At 42.6% G+C, this 17,938-nt stretch overlaps 4 protein-coding genes across 4 annotated transcripts in view; 2 read left to right on the top strand and 2 right to left on the bottom strand.

Annotated features, from left to right (window-relative positions):
- LOC308161759 (homocysteine S-methyltransferase YbgG) lies at positions 1-3,152 on the top strand. The gene is made up of 7 exons (XM_080535825.1): positions 1-58; positions 164-336; positions 825-928; positions 1,354-1,515; positions 2,021-2,226; positions 2,416-2,492; positions 2,568-3,152. Exons 2-7 carry the CDS (start codon positions 243-245, stop codon positions 2,675-2,677), a joined length of 753 nt encoding a protein of 250 aa, XP_080391951.1. The 5' UTR covers positions 1-58; positions 164-242; the 3' UTR covers positions 2,678-3,152.
- A 186-nt stretch (positions 3,153-3,338) lies between these two features.
- On the bottom strand, positions 3,339-8,038 carry LOC308161755 (basic immunoglobulin-like variable motif-containing protein; the record flags this gene model as incomplete). The annotated part of the gene is made up of 9 exons (XM_080535821.1): positions 3,339-3,853; positions 4,219-4,315; positions 4,409-4,492; positions 4,974-5,106; positions 5,201-5,295; positions 5,586-5,690; positions 6,067-6,162; positions 6,532-6,658; positions 7,555-8,038. 9 exons carry the CDS (start codon positions 8,036-8,038, stop codon positions 3,554-3,556), a joined length of 1,521 nt encoding a protein of 506 aa, XP_080391947.1. The 3' UTR covers positions 3,339-3,553.
- Positions 8,039-9,222: 1,184 nt separating this feature from the next.
- LOC308161756 (inosine-uridine preferring nucleoside hydrolase) lies at positions 9,223-13,142 on the top strand (the record flags this gene model as incomplete). The annotated part of the gene is made up of 6 exons (XM_080535822.1): positions 9,223-9,243; positions 10,030-10,233; positions 10,590-10,772; positions 11,644-11,755; positions 12,078-12,214; positions 12,777-13,142. Exons 2-6 carry the CDS (start codon positions 10,051-10,053, stop codon positions 13,140-13,142), a joined length of 981 nt encoding a protein of 326 aa, XP_080391948.1. The 5' UTR covers positions 9,223-9,243; positions 10,030-10,050.
- Positions 13,143-13,906: 764 nt separating this feature from the next.
- The window catches only part of tmem131 (transmembrane protein 131), a gene marked incomplete at its 5' end in the record, with an annotated part of 44,533 nt that continues 40,501 nt past the window's right edge, over positions 13,907-17,938 (bottom strand). The window contains 2 exons of the mRNA XM_080535972.1: positions 13,907-14,942; positions 15,616-15,767. Coding sequence (XP_080392098.1) covers positions 14,676-14,942; positions 15,616-15,767 — 419 coding nt within the window. The 3' untranslated portion in view covers positions 13,907-14,675. The remainder of the gene's footprint in view (positions 14,943-15,615; positions 15,768-17,938) is intronic.

Consider the following 17,938-nt stretch of genomic DNA (forward strand, 5'->3'; position numbering starts at 1 on the left):
TGTGGAGTGCCAGGGTACTGCATACTAACCCCCAGGCTGTGAAAGATGCTCATTACAAGTGAGTTTCATGATTATCAAACCAGAACGTGAGACAAGTCCTGATTGTTGTGTTGTGTTTTTACTTGGAGCATTGCATGTTGACTCTTGTGCATGCTCTCCCTAGATTCCTCCTCCATGGTGCTGATGTTGTCACAACTCTCACATACCAGGCGAGTATCGAGGGCTTTGTAAAGCATCTGGGAATGACCCCTGACCTGGCCAGTGGGCTGCTCATGTCAGGAGTGTCTCTGGCCAAAGAGACGGTCAAACAGTTCATGACTGACAGCCAGCCATCAGGTGAGGCTCTGCTGTGGAATGAATATCAGAATCAGAATCAGAATCAGAAGACTTTATTGCCATGACATGTAAACATGTTAGGAATTTGGTTTGGGACAGTGGAGCACGGTTTACAGCAGGACAGGACAAGACAAACCAACATCATAGTGCAAGAGTCATAAATAATATGAATATAAAAAGTGCAAAGATCAAGTGTTCATGTCCAGACAGTCCAAAGCTCTCTGGGTGGGGGTGGAGGGAGGGTAGATACTCAATATTGATTGGACAGATGTACTCTGCACCCGCTGAACAGATTTGGATGGGTTGTTGAAGCAACAATGGCCCTGTTACCCATTTAATCTTTCTTACTATCCTTCTTTCTCTGTATTTTTTTTCTTTTCTTTATGTAAAGCACTTTGAATTGCCCATGTTGTATGAAATGTGCTATACAAATAAACGTGCCTTGCCATTTCAGTGTGCTATGACAGGTGACAATTTGTTTTCTCAAGATCGAAGGTTGCCTCTGGTGGCAGGCTCTATTGGACCTTACGGGGCGTTTCTGCATAACGGTTCTGAGTACACTGGGGCTTACGCAGAGGAGATGAGTGTTGAGGTAAACATGCTTTCAGACCGTAAAAGAATAGCAGACTACTATACACACAATTATACAACAGTTAGTTCCGAACAAGTAATTTGATTGGACAAGAGGCATTCCATGAGTGCTGATATACAGTATAACAGCACTGGGACTTTTAACTATATGCATCACTCCGAAATGACCGTTAATACAAAGTAGCTAGCCTGCAGATGTTTGTGTTCAGGTTACTAGGCAACAGTCCAGTTGCGGAACTATTTTTTGTTGACAGAGCCAAAATAAATTATTAAATAAACAAACAAATCATAATCTGTTGCCTCGTACCTACGACCGAATCACAGCCGTGCTGATATTCAGTATAACAGCACGACCTTGAGTGTGATATTGATATACTTGTGTTGCAAGTGCTTACTCATTTTGGGGTGTTTGTTGTCTGTCCTAAGGAGCTGAAAGCCTGGCATCGACCACAGATGCACTGCTTAGTGGCAGCAGGGGCTGATCTCATCGCCATGGAAACCATCCCAAGTGTAAAAGAAGCGGAAGCTCTGGTGGAGCTGCTGAGAGAGTTTCCTGATGCCAAAGCCTGGCTGTCCTTCTCCTGCAAGGTGAGGTCATCCTGGTTAGAACAAGATTTCTAGCGCCTTTTTTGCTGCTCCAAAGCACTTTACAACGGCCTCTCATTCACCCATTCACACACACATTCACACACCAATGGCGGCCAAGCAGCCATGCAAGGCGCCGGCCCGCTCACTGGGAGCAATTTTGGAATTCAGTGTCTTGCCCAAGGACACTTCGACATGTGGCCAGCCGGGGCTCGAACCGCCGATCTGCCAACCTTGTGATCATTAGACGGCGACTCTACCTCCTGAGCCACAGACACCCCAATATTTCTATTTCTCTTATATGACATCATCACGCACAACACAACTTCGAGCTTACAAATATCAACAACTACAGAGATACATTCAGGATGAAGGAAAGATAGTAAACTTAACTGTCTTAAGGAACGTAACTAGGCCTAGTTGTGGGGGAAAAAGTATTTGAAAACTCTTGCTAATATTTCATATATTACACAGGATCCCCTAATTCATTGATGTGACGTGTTCTCAGGACGGGCGGTGTATATCTGACGGTAGGAGTTTCTCTGAGGCTGTTGAGACCGCCAGTCGGTCCAAGCAGCTGGTGGCTGTTGGCGTCAACTGCTGTCCTCCTGCCCTGGTCAAGCCTCTCCTGGACTCTGCCAAGTCCCAGAGGAGCCCAGACCTCTGCTGGGTCGTCTACCCCAACAGTGGAGAGGAGTGGAACGTAGATGACGGGTGAGTCCGACAAGATAGCTGTACACCATGGCACACTGCAGAGGACTAGTCATGTTGATGACACCGATGTCTGCGTTGAATCCATCCAATTCCCTGAATAAAAACTGAGTAGATATCATGGTGTTATTAAAATAGAAGATACATACATACAGTATCTTTATTCAACCTCTCATCAACTGTTATTTAAAGGTGGAGAACGTCAGAGAATAAAGTATCAATTGCTGAGTTGAGTCGTGAGTGGATGGAACAAGGGGCGGCGTTGATAGGTGAGTTGAATTATATTTGTGTGGTAAATACTTTGTGCTCTGTGTATTGTCTAAACATTTTATATTTTCATCCAGGAGGTTGTTGCCGCATCGGCCCTGCTCACATAGCGGAGTTACGACAGCAGCTCCACCGTGACCTTTCACCTCAGGCCTCGTGTGAAATCCCTCGAATGAAAATCCATTAGTAGAAATTAGAAGGCAATCTAATGTACAATTTAACTCCCTAGAGAGCCCACAGGGTAAGGTTATGCATAATTATTGATTAAAAGGTTGATTAATAATTATAATATTAATCAATTATAAAAAAAAATGTGAGACTTGATTCATAAGTTTATACAAATCTTAGTTTATTAAAAAAGGAGACCGACCAACTACATCAAATAAATCCACATTAATGACCCATCTACAGTAGTGCAAGGGTCACTCAAGACATGGACTCGCCAATGTTTGAACAAAGTTTTATAGCTAGACATAGAACATGACAGCGCACATGCTAATCCTTCATGTTTGCATTTTACATTGCATCGATATACAAACTGAGAAGGTCGACTTCTTTCACTCGTTTCCTGCTCAGGTATTGTGTCTATGCATTGCTTACCATCATTTCCGCAGGTCATCACAAAATGCCGTCTATACCCGATATATACCTATATGGCTGTTTTAATTGGAGATCAGTTTATTATTCACTGTATTTCAGTAATATTCTCAAATACTGTAAACACTAAAATAAACATAATTCATTAAGCTATGTTGACTTCTTCTTAATCATATTGTAAATCCAATGTTATCAGACATTCTGATGTGTAGTAGACTAGTCGTGTTAACGTTGCTAGATGATTAAATACAGCATTAAGTTATCGCTTCATGAATATCAACTTTTATGTTCACTGTCTGTATTACTCTGCCATGTGTAATAATCCAGAAAAACATGTGATTTGAATCTGTATGAACCTGTTTCAAGTTTGCTAACAAGGATAAATTATATCACACAGGAGGATACCCTAACGGTTTAATAAACACATGAGAACCCAGCAGCGTTCATATTCATTCTCTTCATTGATTCAGTCAGTGATTTCTTCTTCGAGGTCGCTCTCGGGGGAGCCCCGGTGCCGGTACTCTGTGGAGTTGGACAAACGTTTCCAGGCCGCGTCCTTCTGATTGGCTGAGCTGTGTGAGCGGCCGAGGCGAGCCGGGTGCTTGGCCGAGGCCTTCTCCTCCGTGCCCTCCGCTCCGCCTCCCTGGGGTCGTTCTGACCCGTGGTGGATGTCGTGTCTCAGGTTCTCCAGGTTCAGGGCCCAGGGGCCCAGCTTCTGCCAGTTCACCCTCTGGAAAGCCATGAGGCAGTGGAGGTTACCTCCCATCTGCCACAAGAGAGGAGGTTCCCATCAGCATGGCAGTACTCACACAGTTAATAATAATAATAATAATATAATAATAATAACTTCATTTGTATAGCGCTTTTCCTGCAAACGCTGCAGCTCAAAGTGCTTTAATCATTATATCATCTTAATTTAATTACTTAGTCATTTAAAGGCAATATTAAAAAGATGGGTTTTTAGTCTTGACTTGAACATATGTGCTGAGGTTGCATCCCTAATGTAAACTGGCAGTGAGACACAATCTGGGTGCATAACATGAGAATGCAGCCTCACCAAATCTCTCTAATATCCCAAACCTCTCTGTTATAAAATAATATCTATAAATAAAACTGAAATGACAGGCTGACCTTTTTAGTTTTACGGCACTGAATCCCCCTCTCCATGTGGCGGATATCCAGGTATTCTGGGTTTTGTGTGTTGAGATCTGTAACAATATCCACCCACCTGAAACATAACTGACGTTCAGTGAAAAAGCAGTGGAAAATATCTGTGTATGACAAAACAATACTGTGGTCAGAACAGAAGAGAGCTTTTTACTTTTTACATTGAATAGCCGGGTGCTTCCTGCTTGGTTCACCGATGAGGATCCAGTGCTCTGTTTCATTAGTTGGTAACGGCCCCCTTTGCACAAAACACAAACACAAACATTCCTCAGACCCGTAGGTTTACACAGATGATGATATGCAAAATACAATATATCAACATACAAACTCAAGTATGTTTATTGACTGCATGAATCTACCCAGTTACTAAATGGTAAATGGTAAATGGACTGCACTTATATAGCGCCTTTTTTGCTGCTCCAAAGCGCTTTACAACGGCCTCTCATTCACCCATTCACACACACATTCACACACCAATGGCGGCAAGCTACCATGCAAGGCGCCGGCCGGCCCGCTCATTGGGAGCAATTTGGGGTTCAGTGTCTTGCCCAAGGACACTTCGACATGTGGCCAGCCGGGGCTCGAACCGCCGATCTGCCAACCTTGCGATCATTAGACGGCGGCACTACCTCCTGCGCCACAGCCGCCCCAATTAGACCTAATACACACTGATGTGACAGACTGGAGTGGTGAGGACGAAAGCTGCTACAAAGACCCACCTGTAGGCCTTGGCTGCCTTGAGTGGTGTGGCTTCAAAACCCACTGGGCAGAAATAGTGGTTCTGACAGTGGTAGATGTAGGCCATGGACTCATCCTTCAGCCCCTGGGTCAACTTCAATAACGCCCCCTCAGCTAAAAGAGAGTTGATGAATAATTCAGTTACTACCGTATGTCAATATCCAGTTTGAGAGTAAGATAGGCTAGACATCCTCTATTACACACTCACCCGTCTCTCCTGCTGTCTTGTGTTTCCCATGGGGTTTGTACAGAATATAGGAACACCCACGGACTCTGAAATTGTCATTGATCTGCCGGAACCATCTGTTCAAATACAAGAGAAATACAAGATAAACGTTTGCACATTGTTTTAAGAGAGAGATTTAAGCCCTGATTAAATGAATCACAGATAGTGTTTTTCCTGGATCAAATAAATAATATGATTATGCAGTTTGAAACACTGTCGATTGTTTAGCTGAAGACATGAGTCCATACATTCATCATTGCAAAGTAAGAGGAATCATGTGTTTCTGTTATCCTAGAAACCTACTGTCTATAACTGAGAAAGTGCAGAGTATTAACAGTAGTATTAGCAGTAGTATTAACAGTCGTACCGCATCAAAGTGGCATTTCCTGTGAAAGGGCCAAACTTGATCTCCTCAAAGGGGGGCTGGTACCCTAGGATCTGCAGGGCCTCCTCCTGAGAGATGGGGGGGAGACTGAACACACACACAGTCAGTACAGCTGTTATTCCTGGTATTTAACTCCTCATCATACTCCTAACGGGAACATTATGCGCCACAAACAAAATATATCAAATATCGTTCACTCTTTTTTCTAGGGGGGAGGGGCTTGTGTGTTGAACGCACTTGACTACATAATAAGGTAAGATGCCTAAATATTATTTTTAATTACATTTCAACTATGTTATTATCATGTCCTTGCATTGTTGAACATGAGAAGAAATGACATACAGATTACAGCACAAGTTCATATCAAACAGCACTTGGTACTGTACTATGGTAACATGACCAGACATTTTTATAAACCAGACATTTTTTAAAACCAAATTCTTTTAAAAAAGCCGTCCAGTACCTTCCTGCTCCCAGCGTGCTGTACAAGAAGTTCCAGCAGGAAACCAGTGAAGAGATTCCACATGACGTCTTGTACTGCGGGCGGCTGATACAGTACCTACAGCAAATAGTAAATGGACTGACTTATATAGACGCCTTTATCCAAAGCGCTTTACAACGGCCTCTCATTCACCCATTCACACACACATTCACACACCAATGGCGGCCAAGCTACCATGCAAGGCGCCGGCCGGCCCGCTCACTGGGAGCAATTTGGGGTTCAGTGTCTTGCCCAAGGACACTTCGACATGTGGTCAGCCGGGGCTCGAACCGCCGATCTGCCAACCTTGCGATCATTAGACGGCGGCTCCTCTACCTCCTGAGACACAGCCGCCCCTAAAGCAAAACACACTGAGTTGAATACTTCTCTCTCTCCACCTAACCATTGATATGACAGTAATGCAGAAGAACATGTAGTCATGGTTACCATCTCCTGAGGTCCAGGACCTTCCTCTCTTTGATCTCCTCCAGGGAGCCGTGCGGAGGGAGGTCCTGCAGGTTCCTGTCGGGTCGGTCTGATGACTTCATCTTCTTGGAGTTGAATTTCTTCATGCCTAAGAGAAGGACACATTCCGTGAGCTTAGAATGATAAGGTTCTATCTCCGTTTAGAATTATAAGGTTCTATCTCCGTTTAGGGTAGTTCAGAGATATTGAGCGTCAAAGTTTTTACATTCCATTATGTTTTGTGAGATGGAACCTTTGTATTTTATTAATTACTAACTAAAAAATGTCAACATTTAAAAAATAACACCACACAGGCATTAATAAACACCTAATGGATCAGATTATGTAAAAAACTAAATTTTGACAAAACCTTATAATTCTAACGTCACGATTTGTCAAGCTCATTTAGTTGAATGTTAAATTAAGTTAAATTATGATCAAATTAAATTAATTTCAGAGTAAAGATATAAGAGATTACTTTTCATCAAGCACATGAATGGGCTTATCCTCCTAGCTCTCTGCCCACCTCTGATGTCACTACCTGAGTTACATAACCAGCAACAGATGGTCCGATCACCAGTTGTCATTGTCCTGCCACATCTCACATTGAGAAAATAAACATGAACATATTGCATCATGACTACTGTCTATGCAATCAGGCTTTACTATATTCAGCATATTTGTAATATATGTTTTAAATGTGGACTCCAACTAGATACAGTATATGTGTTTTATATTATGCCAAATGTAAAATTGTATGATGTATGATATATTTTAATGTTTGATATTTGTAATTTAAGTATGTTTTATATGTTAAATGTTATTTGTAATGTATGTTTTAAATGTGGACCCCACTAAAAGTAGCTCATGCCTATGGGTATAGCTAATGGGGATCCTTCCAATAAATAAACAAATAATAAACAAATAAACAGCACAGGGTGTGAGAGTGTGAGTGAATCAATACCAAAACACCAAAGCCCTGCGTGATATATCGATCTAGCTTACTTGTTCTGGTTTTCCGTGTTAGCACAACATCAAAATCAGTCGTGTCAATCTCCCAAGCCAAAATGGGCTTGGAGTTGCTGGAACCCACTTCTTCCATGTCATAGTCCCCATCTAGACCCTCATCTGAGCCTCCGGGCTGATCGAGGGCGAGGTCGACGCCTTTGGAGGACTTGCCCTCTTGCTTGCTGTGTGGTCCCCCCACATCCCTGGCTTTGCTAGGGGGGCTGTACACAGAGTGAGCGGCCTGGTTGAGAAAGGCGTAATCGGAGCAGACGGTATAGAACTTCTCCCGGGAGTGTGTGACGGGACAGGTCCAGGGCAGCTGGAGCTCGGCGCTGGAGGCCCGCCGGGCCCTCAGGGGGTCCCTGCTGTTGACGGAGCCCAGAAGGACGGACTCATCCTCTCTGCTGGACGGCTGCTGTGGTGCCGCCTGGTCGCCCGGCCCGGGGAGGTTTGCTGCTTGACTCTCTGCTGTGTTCGGCATCGAAGGGAAACGTGGACGGTGGGATGGGAGAATTGTTTGGGTATTAAGATGTTGACCTGGGGTTAAGAGGGGCGGGTAGATCGCCGTCTATGCTGGGGGAGAAAGAAAGTACAACATTGATCAAGATACTACATTGCACAGTCACAGTGGATGAATACATGTCATATCAGCCATACGCACATGTAACTGAACATACATACATAAGTTCATTCTCTATAATGGATACACTGATGCATAGCCCCAAGGTAGAGGATTCTTTGGGTTTCTGTCCAGGCTGCATACATGATGCACAGGACAGGTAAATGGATAACTGCAACCTGCAGTCTGTCTCCATGGAGATGTGCAACACTGAACAGTTATTCTAGCCAGCCAAGAAGAGTTATTGTTTTACAAAAAGCAAATGATGCAAGTTAATCTTTAACAAAGATACAAGGCTACAACTCATTTAAACCCTGAAATCACAGCATCAACCCCAGAGCTGGACGGTTCACCCCTGGGTGTCTGTGGTCACTGAGTGCTCTGATCTTCTAGCTAGCTGGCTGCATCCCTGTTGACATTACTGCTAGATCCTGGCTTGCACACCACAAGGTAAGACTTATATTATTGCAATATGCACAAATGCACCAGACTGTCTGTCATCCCAGGTGACCTGTCCTGTCCAGATGCACCAACATCAACAACCAACCTGACAGTTTTCATTGATTCTGATAAACCAACTAAGATGTTTAAGATGATTGCTGCTACACAGACCTGTCATGGTGTCGTGATGGAGGATGTCACCTTTGTAGATAAATGGAGAACTAAATGGAAAGGAAATCATCCAGGGAAAAAGATGCAGGGAAAAAGATGCATGTATGAATGGTTGTATGAGAGATGCTCGTATGATTGGACCCTCTTCCGCTGTACACAGACTTGGGCTGTACCATTCTGTCCAGTGGGGGTGTTGACTGTTTTTCACACCATGGTTTTCGTGTCTTTGATTGATAGTGTGCCACAATTTGACAGATAAACTGTATTTTAAGCGCTAACTTGACAAATGAATGACTTATATACTTAGCTTTCCTCATATATAACTAAATGTATTTATTAATGTTATCAGTCTTGAACCCGCCCACCAGCAGTCTTTAACCAATCAGAGTGAGGTATTTTCAGTGACGTAGATAATTATTCCACTGGCAGGATCGAGTCACGCATTCCTTCAGAGGGTAAGAATCGAGAATTCATAATTTTTTAACCATTTAATTAAAAGTCATTACTCTCTAACCCTCATTAATATGATAAAAGCTTTAAAAAGGAAAAGGGAAAAGTTATGACGATTCAGATTTACATGAAGTTATGACTTCTGTTATGACAACTGTTATGAACCACGAGTTGCCGACAACCAATCGAACATCCCATAATAATAAACAGTAAAGTCATAAACTTTGATGACTTTATTATGATAAAGATCTGGACTTTGTCTGCTCAACCACAATGATCTATTCACTGACTTGTTGTCTGACTTCATTGTTTGTAATGTCTTTTGTGAATATATATATATATATTTTAAACTATGATTCTAATAATATCATTGACTGTTCATTTACTATTATTACATGATCCATTCTGAATTTGTGAGTGGCATTTAAGGGTGGCATTCACACAACTCCACAACAAATTATTTGTTTGTCCTCTTGAACCCTAAATGGTAAATGGACTGCACTTATATAGCGCCTTTTTTGCTGCTCCAAAGCGCTTTACAACGGCCTCTCATTCACCCATTCACACACACATTCACACACCAATGGCGGCAAGCTGCCATGCAAGTCGCCGGCCCGCTCACTGGGAGCATTTTGGGGTTCAGTGTCTTGCCCAAGGACACCTCGACATGTGGCCAGCCGGGGCTCGAACCGTTGATCTGCCAACCTTGTGATCATTAGACGGTGACTCTACCTCCTGAGACACAGCCGCCCTAAGTTAACAGTCCACTTGTTCCTGCTTTGCTCCTGCAGGGACATCCCACCTGCAGCACCATGCCAAAGAAGCTGCTGATCATCGACACTGACTGTGGCATCGATGACGCCCAGGCCATCATGCTGGCCCTGGCTGACCCAGACGTCCAGATCCTGGCCATAACCTGCTGCTTTGGCAACGCAGCCGTGGACTACGTGTGCCAGAATGTGTTGCGTGTGCTCTCTGTTTGTGAACGCACACAGGTATGTCAACAGACACATCTGATGTGACTAAAAACCCTAAACTAAAGAGACTAGACTAGACTAGACTAAAACCCCATCTTTTTAATATTGCCTTTAAATGACTAAATAATTAAATGATGATTATATAATGATTAAAGCACTTTGAGCTGCAACGTTTGCAGGAAAAGCGCTATACAAATAAAAAGTTATTATTATATTATTATTATTATTATTATTATTATTATTATCTCTTTTTGGTGTGTGTGTGTGTGTGTGTGTGTGTGTGTGTGTGTGTGTGTGAGTGGAGGGGGGGGGGGGATGACGTGTGTAAAATGACATACTAACTACACATACTCGTGTACTCATATATTTCATAGATCCCAGTGTTCCAGGGTTCTGAGGGGGCTCTTGTCGGAGGCACCTCAGCGGTGTGTGACCACTTTGGGACAGATGGGCTAGGGGACGTGCTGCAGGACAGAGACCCACACTGGAAGGAGAAGATGCAGAGCGAGCACGCTGTCAACGCCATGGTCAGGCTGGTGTCTGAGAACCAGAATCAGGTGGGCAGACTGCACCATACAAGACATACTGCATAAGATCCTTCTGCTTGTTTATAAAGCTCTCATTGGCACAGCACCAGAATATCTGAAAGACCTTTTGCTAGCATATCAGCCCAATAGAGCTCTCAGGTCTTCTGCTAGCATATCAGCCCAATAGAGCTCTCAGGTCTTCTGCTAGCATATCAGCCCAATAGAGCTCTCAGGTCTTCTGCTAGCATATCAGCCCAATAGAGCTCTCAGGTCTTCTGCTAGCATATCAGCCCGATAGAGCTCTCAGGTCTTCTGCTAGCATATCAGCCCGATAGAGCTCTCAGGTCTTCTGCTAGCATATCAGCCCGATAGAGCTCTCAGGTCTTCTGCTAGCATATCAGCCCAATAGAGCTCTCAGGTCTTCTGACGCTGGTTTTCTCTGTGTACCACATGTACAAAAGAAGAGATTTGGTGAGGCTGCATTCTCATTTTATGCACCAGATTGTGGAATGCACTGCCAGTTTACATTAGGGATGCAACCTCAGCAAATATGTTCAAGTCAAGACTAAAAACTCATCTTTTTAAATTGACTTTAAATGACAAAATAATTAAATTAAGATTATATAATGATTGGAGCACTTTGAGCTGCAACGTTTGCAGGAAAAGCGCTATACAAATAAAGTTATTATTATTATTATTATTATTATTATTATTTGTTTGCCATATCTGGTTTGCTTAAGTCACATGATCATCATTGTGACACATAGATGCCCACTTGTGAAATATGTCATCATACAGTAGTTGGCTTAATATGCTTTTACACTATAACCACATACAACACTTTTGCTCTGACTATTAATTCTGTACATAATGTCAGTATACAACGTTGACTCTGCTGCAGGTCTCACTAGTGGCACTTGGCCCACTCACAAACCTGGCTCTGGCAGTCAGGTTGGATCCCTCCTTTCCTGAAAAACTGAAGGATTTATTCATTATGGGAGGCAACATGGAAGGTAACACCAGTGATTACAAGTGAGGTCGTTTTTATTTCAAGGAGAATTGCATTGACAAATCGTGAGCTTACAATTCTAAGGTTCTATCTCCGTTTAGGGCAGTTCAGAGATATTGAGCGTCAAAGTTTTTACATTCCATTATGTTCTGTGAGATGGAACCTTTGTATTTTATGAATTACTAACTCAAAAATTTCAACATTTTGAAAACTAACACCACACAGGCATTAATAAACACCTAATGGATCAGATTATGTAAAAAACTCAATTTTGACAAAAATGGAGATAGAACCTTATAATTCTAATGTTGTTGTTTTTTTTACAGGAAAAGGGAATGTGTCATTATGTGCAGAGTTTAACTTTTTCATGGATCCAGAATCTGCCTACGTTGTCCTGGAGGAGTTCCTCTGTCCAACACACATCGCAACATGGGAATTTTCATGCAGAAATAAGCTAACATGGGTAAGATAATCACCACTATCCACAGGCTCATAGTTCAGACTGGTTTTATTACTTGATGTCTGCATGTGAAAATCTGAATCTTAACTCATAGATAAAACAGTACCACTGGCGGACTCAGGGGGGGGGGGGGGGGGGGCGACCACCCCTCTTGGTGGCCCCACGGTTGACAAACGTCTCTCTTAAGTGCCCTTTTGAGTGTCAAAAATGAGAGGACGTGCCCTATTGGCTGCCCTTCCAATGGTCTAAACTTGACCATGTGACCCCACAGTTGAAAAACGTCACAATAAAGTGCCCTTTTGAGTGGCAAAATTAGAGGATGTGCCCTATTGGCTGCCCTTCTAATGGTCTAAACTTGACCATGTGCACTGATGGGGTCCCATGTTGTGCAGTAGGTGCCCTTTCTTTCTCTTCGCCCCCCCCTGCCCTTCAAACAGCCTGAGTCCGCCACTGAACAGTACATAGTATTTATTTGACTTGTCAGTGTAGGTTTCATCTTGAACATTCTAGTTATATCAAGTAATGTTCCGTTTCATGTGTACAACTCTGTGACGCTTTGCTGTAGGAGTTCTTTGATGAACTGATCAACCAGGATGCGCCGGCCGCACGCTTCATGAAGAACATAACATCAAAGTGTCGGGCGTACTCCAAGGAGGGGATGTTGAACAAGAGAGACGTGCACTTTGGCCCTGGGTTTGTCTCCTATGACGCCTATGCGGTGGCAGCGTGCCTGGACAGTAGTGTGATCACTGAGAGCGTTGAGTGTGCTGTCCGTGTGGAGCTGCAGGGGGCGCTGTGCAGGGGCATGATGGCCCTGGACCAGACTAACACACTGAAGAAGAACCACAAGGTATTTGTGATGAAGACATGTGATCTGACCAAGTTCAGCCAGCTACTCATGGCGTCCCTCAGACAACCCTGTAGTAAGTAGTGAGACGTGTTTTCATGTTGACAAAAACAAGAGTTGACTGAAGTTATATATAACTCACTCAGTTATATATAAGTCACTCAGTAAGTGAGGGGTCATATTGCCCACTAAATGAAAGGGTTTATTTTCAAATGGGTTAATTTTACAACTCATTAATATTGAGCTACAGTATATTCAGTATAATTTATACAACAGTTAGTTCCGACCAAGTCATTTGATTGGACAAGAGGCATTCCATGAGTGCTGATATACAGTATAACAGCACTGGGACTTTTAACTATATGTATCACTCCGCCGCACAGATGTTCTACTAAATGACCGTTAATTAGACTACATGTTTGTGTTCAGGTTACTAGGCAACAGTCCATTTGAAGTTCAATTGCGGAACTATTTTTAGTTTATTTTTATGATTAAATAAACAAACAAATCATAACCTGTTGTCGCTTATTACTGTTAACTAATAAATTGCGCTGTAGAACTGTTGTATAAAAGCAATATCACACTCAAGGTCGTGCTGTTATACTGAATATCAGCACGGCTGGGATTGTCTTCCTACTCGGCCTGCGGCCTCGTACCTACGACCCAATCACAGCCGTGCTGATACTCAGTATGACAGCACTCCCTCTCGTGTGATATTGCTTAAATATAGAATAAATACACTTCACTTTGAGATCAGTCTGATGCTTTTTATTTCAACTTGGTGACAATGTAAGAGCCATGAACAGTACAAACCTCAAACTTAATCAAGTATTCTTTATTCCCTTTTTACTCAACCAAATAATATAAAAATCAATTCCAACAAAAAAGCTCTTTGAACTTTCAGCAGAAGAGAATTTTAAAAGAAGAAACAATGATGCAATGATGTCTTTCTAATTTGGCCATGAGAACTTGGCCATGAGAACTTGAGAACTTGGCCATGAGAACTTGAGAACTTGAAACAAAAATGGCTTTACAGTTTCAAACTGTTAAACGGGGCCTTGTTGATAAACGGATGCCTCTGGTGTCATAATAACAGAAAAAAACTGTCCTGGATGCAACCTGTCTTCAAAATACAATTAGACCAGAAATGGGTAAAAATTTAAAAAAACAACAACCTTAAAATAGATATGTGGCTTACTGGCTTCACACAAAGTGCTTATTCCAACACAGTAATACTGCATTTTTAATAGTACTGGGCCATATACCAAACTTCCCAAAAAAGAGTGCTGTATTACCCAATACATGGAACGTCTAAAAATCGGAAGAGAAAAAAGATCCTTGCATGGGCAGAACATTCCATACTATCAAGATGTCTTTAATTTAAATTTAGGGTTGTTGCTAAAATAAATCCAAACAAAGTTTGTAGTTTCTCCCCCCCTGAATTAAAAAAAGCGTTTTACTGCTGGTGCTGCTGCCTGCTACCAAATCAAAATGTTAAACCATCATCTTCAGACGGATTTAATTGATAAAATAACTTTTTAGCATTCAAAGTACTGTTAAACAACCAAAACCATGGCGTGGTTCTTGTTTAGCGAGGGCCATGTGTGCTGTTGCTCCTCAGTTGCCGTTGTCGGTCGGGTTCGGCCAAGGCTCGGAGCTACGCCGGCTCAGGGTGGGCCGCCACATGCTCCAGGGGTTGTAGGTGCGGCTCATCTCGGTGGGGGCTGGAGTGGAGGGGGCCGGGGGGCTGACCAGGTCCGTGAGGGAGGGGGAGTTGGTGGAGGTGGAGAAGGAGTGTAAGGCCGAGTCTCCACTGGTGGACCAGATGGAGCTGCCGAAGGGTGTCGTTGTTGACCAGGGGTTCCGTGTGTTTCCCAGAATTGACTAGACAGGAAGAGAAGGAAAGAGGATGTTAGTACGCTTATCATTATTACTAGCAAGACACAACATCAGAAGCCAACTGAACTCTAAAGCAGTTTATACAACAGTTAGTTCCGACCAAGTCATTTGATTGGATTTGATTGGACAAGAGGCATTCCATGAGTGCTGATATACAGTATAACAGCACTGGGACTTTTAACTATATGTATCACTCCGCCGCACAGATGTTCTACTAAATGACCGTTAATTAGACTACATGTTTGTGTTCAGGTTACTAGGCAACAGTCCATTTGAAGTTCAGTTGCGGAACTATTTTTTGTTTATTTTTATGATTAAATAAACAAACAAATCATAATCTGTTGTCGCTTATTACTGTTAACTAATAAATCGCGCTGTAGAACTGTTGTATAAAAGCAATATCACACTGGAGGTCGTGCTGTTACACTGAATATCAGCACCGCTGTGATTGTGACCTATGACCCAATCACTGCCGTGCTGATATTCAGTATTACACACTCCCTCTCCTGTGATATTGCTTAATTGACCATCTCTAGTCTATCGTTTGATTTAAATGTCATTAGCTAAGGTTAAGCTTTTTTTCCACATAAAACATTCTAGAATATCCCTTTGAATGGCCCCAATTCAGATCATCATAATATGGTGAGCAGGTGTTTACCGCCGTGGGGGTGGTGGGGGAGCCAGAGCTGCTAGGCCAGGAGTGTAGGGGGTCAGCGCTGGGCGGGTCCCAGATGGAGGAGGACACGGCGGTGAACTCAGGCCAGCTCTGCTGCGGCTCCGAAGTCTTTGGGAACGTCATCCCACTGAAGACTGAAAAACAAATAAACAAATAGTAAACGGACTGCACTTATATAGCTATGCCTTTATCCAAAGCGCTTTACAACGGCCTCTCATTCACCCGTTCACACACACATTCACACACCAATGGCGGCAAGCTACCAGGCAAGGCGCCGGCCCCGCTCACTGGGAGCAATTTGGGGGTTCAGTGCCTTGCCCAAGGACACTTCGACATGTGGCCAGCCGGGGCTCGATCCGCCGATCTGCCAACCTGCGCCACAGCCGCCCCCAACAAACAAATTTACCCTTCACCACTATACAGGATAGAATGAATATACTCACCACTATACAGGATAGAATGAATGTACTCACCACTATACAGGATAGAATGAATATACTCACCACTATACAGGATAGAATGAATATACTCACCACTATACAGGATAGAATGAATATACTCACCACTATACAGGATAGAATTAATATACTCACCACTATACAGGATAGAATGAATATACTCACCACTATACAGGATAGAATGAATATACTCACCACTATACAGGATAGAATGAATATACTCACCACTATACAGGATAGAATGAATATACTCACCACTATACAGGATAGAATGAATGTACTCACCACTATACAGGATAGAATGAATGTACTCACCACTATACAGGATAGAATGAATATACTCACCACTATACAGGATAGAATGAATATACTCACCACTATACAGGATAGAATGAATATACTCACCACTATACAGGATAGAATGAATATACTCACCACTATACAGGATAGAATGAATATACTCACCACTATACAGGATAGAATGAATATACCGTATTTTCCGGACTATAAGTCGCACCCGAGTATAAGTCGCAGCAGGCCAAAAATGGGCCATGAAGAGGAAAAAAACACATATAAGTCGCACTGGACTATAAGTCGCATGGTTCAAGGGAACGGGCTTGGCGGAATCAGTGGGGAAAGAAGACCCTGTTGAGCTTGACTCTAGTCTGGCACTGTGAAGAGACATGAGAGGATTTGTAAGCCCAGGAAGGACATAATTCACGTTGAAACTTCTTCTGAAAGGTTAAGGAATACTTGTATTATCGAGTGTAAAGTCCGCTAGCTAGCGCGGGGCTAACAACATGGCGTCGCGGAGGAAAAATGAAACTTTGAACAGCCTCTAAAAGGTAATAAATGACTTTAATATCGTTTCTAACGTCCATAACATTGTGTATAAGGTCCATAACATCATGTTTAATGTCCACATTGTCGTGTTTAATGTCCACATTGTCGAGTATAATGGCTATTCTATCGCGTATGAAGCGCTACCGGAAGTAGCAAAATGCTACTCGCGGGTACAACATTGCAACGTTAAACAGCCTCTGGAAGGAATAAATGACTTTAATATCGTTTCTAACGTCCATAACATTGTGTATAAGGTCCATAACATCATGTTTAATGTCCACATTGTCGTGTTTAATGTCCACATTGTCGAGTATAATGGCTATTCTATCGCGTATGAAGCGCTACCGGAAGTAGCAAAATGCTACTCGCGGGTACAACATTGCAACGTTAAACAGCCTCTGGAAGGAATAAATGACTTTAATATCGTTTCTAACGTCCATAACATTGTGTATAAGGTCCATAACATCATGTTTAATGTCCACATTGTCGTGTTTAATGTCCACATTGTCAAGTATAATGGCTATTCTATCGTGTATGAGGCGCTAGCGGAAGTTACTCCTTGGTTCATGTCAGTCAGAGATTACCGTATGTCAGTTCATGTCAGTCAGAGATTATGAATTATTGATATATAAGTCGCACCTGACTATAAGTCGCAGGACCAGCCAAAGTATGAAAAAAACCGCGACTTATAGTCCGGAAAATACGGTACTCACCACTATACAGGATAGAATGAATATACTCACCACTATACAGGATAGAATGAATATACTCACCACTATACAGGATAGAATGAATATACTCACCACTATACAGGATAGAATGAATATACTCACCACTATACAGGATAGAATGAATATACTCACCACTATACAGGATAGAATGAATATACTCAACACTATACAGGATAGAATGAATATACTCAACACTATACAGGATAGAATGAATATACTCACCACTATACAGGATAGAATGAATATACTCACCACTATACAGGATAGAATGAA

The sequence above is a fragment of the Nansenia antarctica genome (genome assembly GCF_963989245.1).
Source record: "Nansenia antarctica genome assembly, chromosome: 7".
NCBI classification, from domain to species: domain Eukaryota; kingdom Metazoa; phylum Chordata; class Actinopteri; order Argentiniformes; family Microstomatidae; genus Nansenia; species Nansenia antarctica.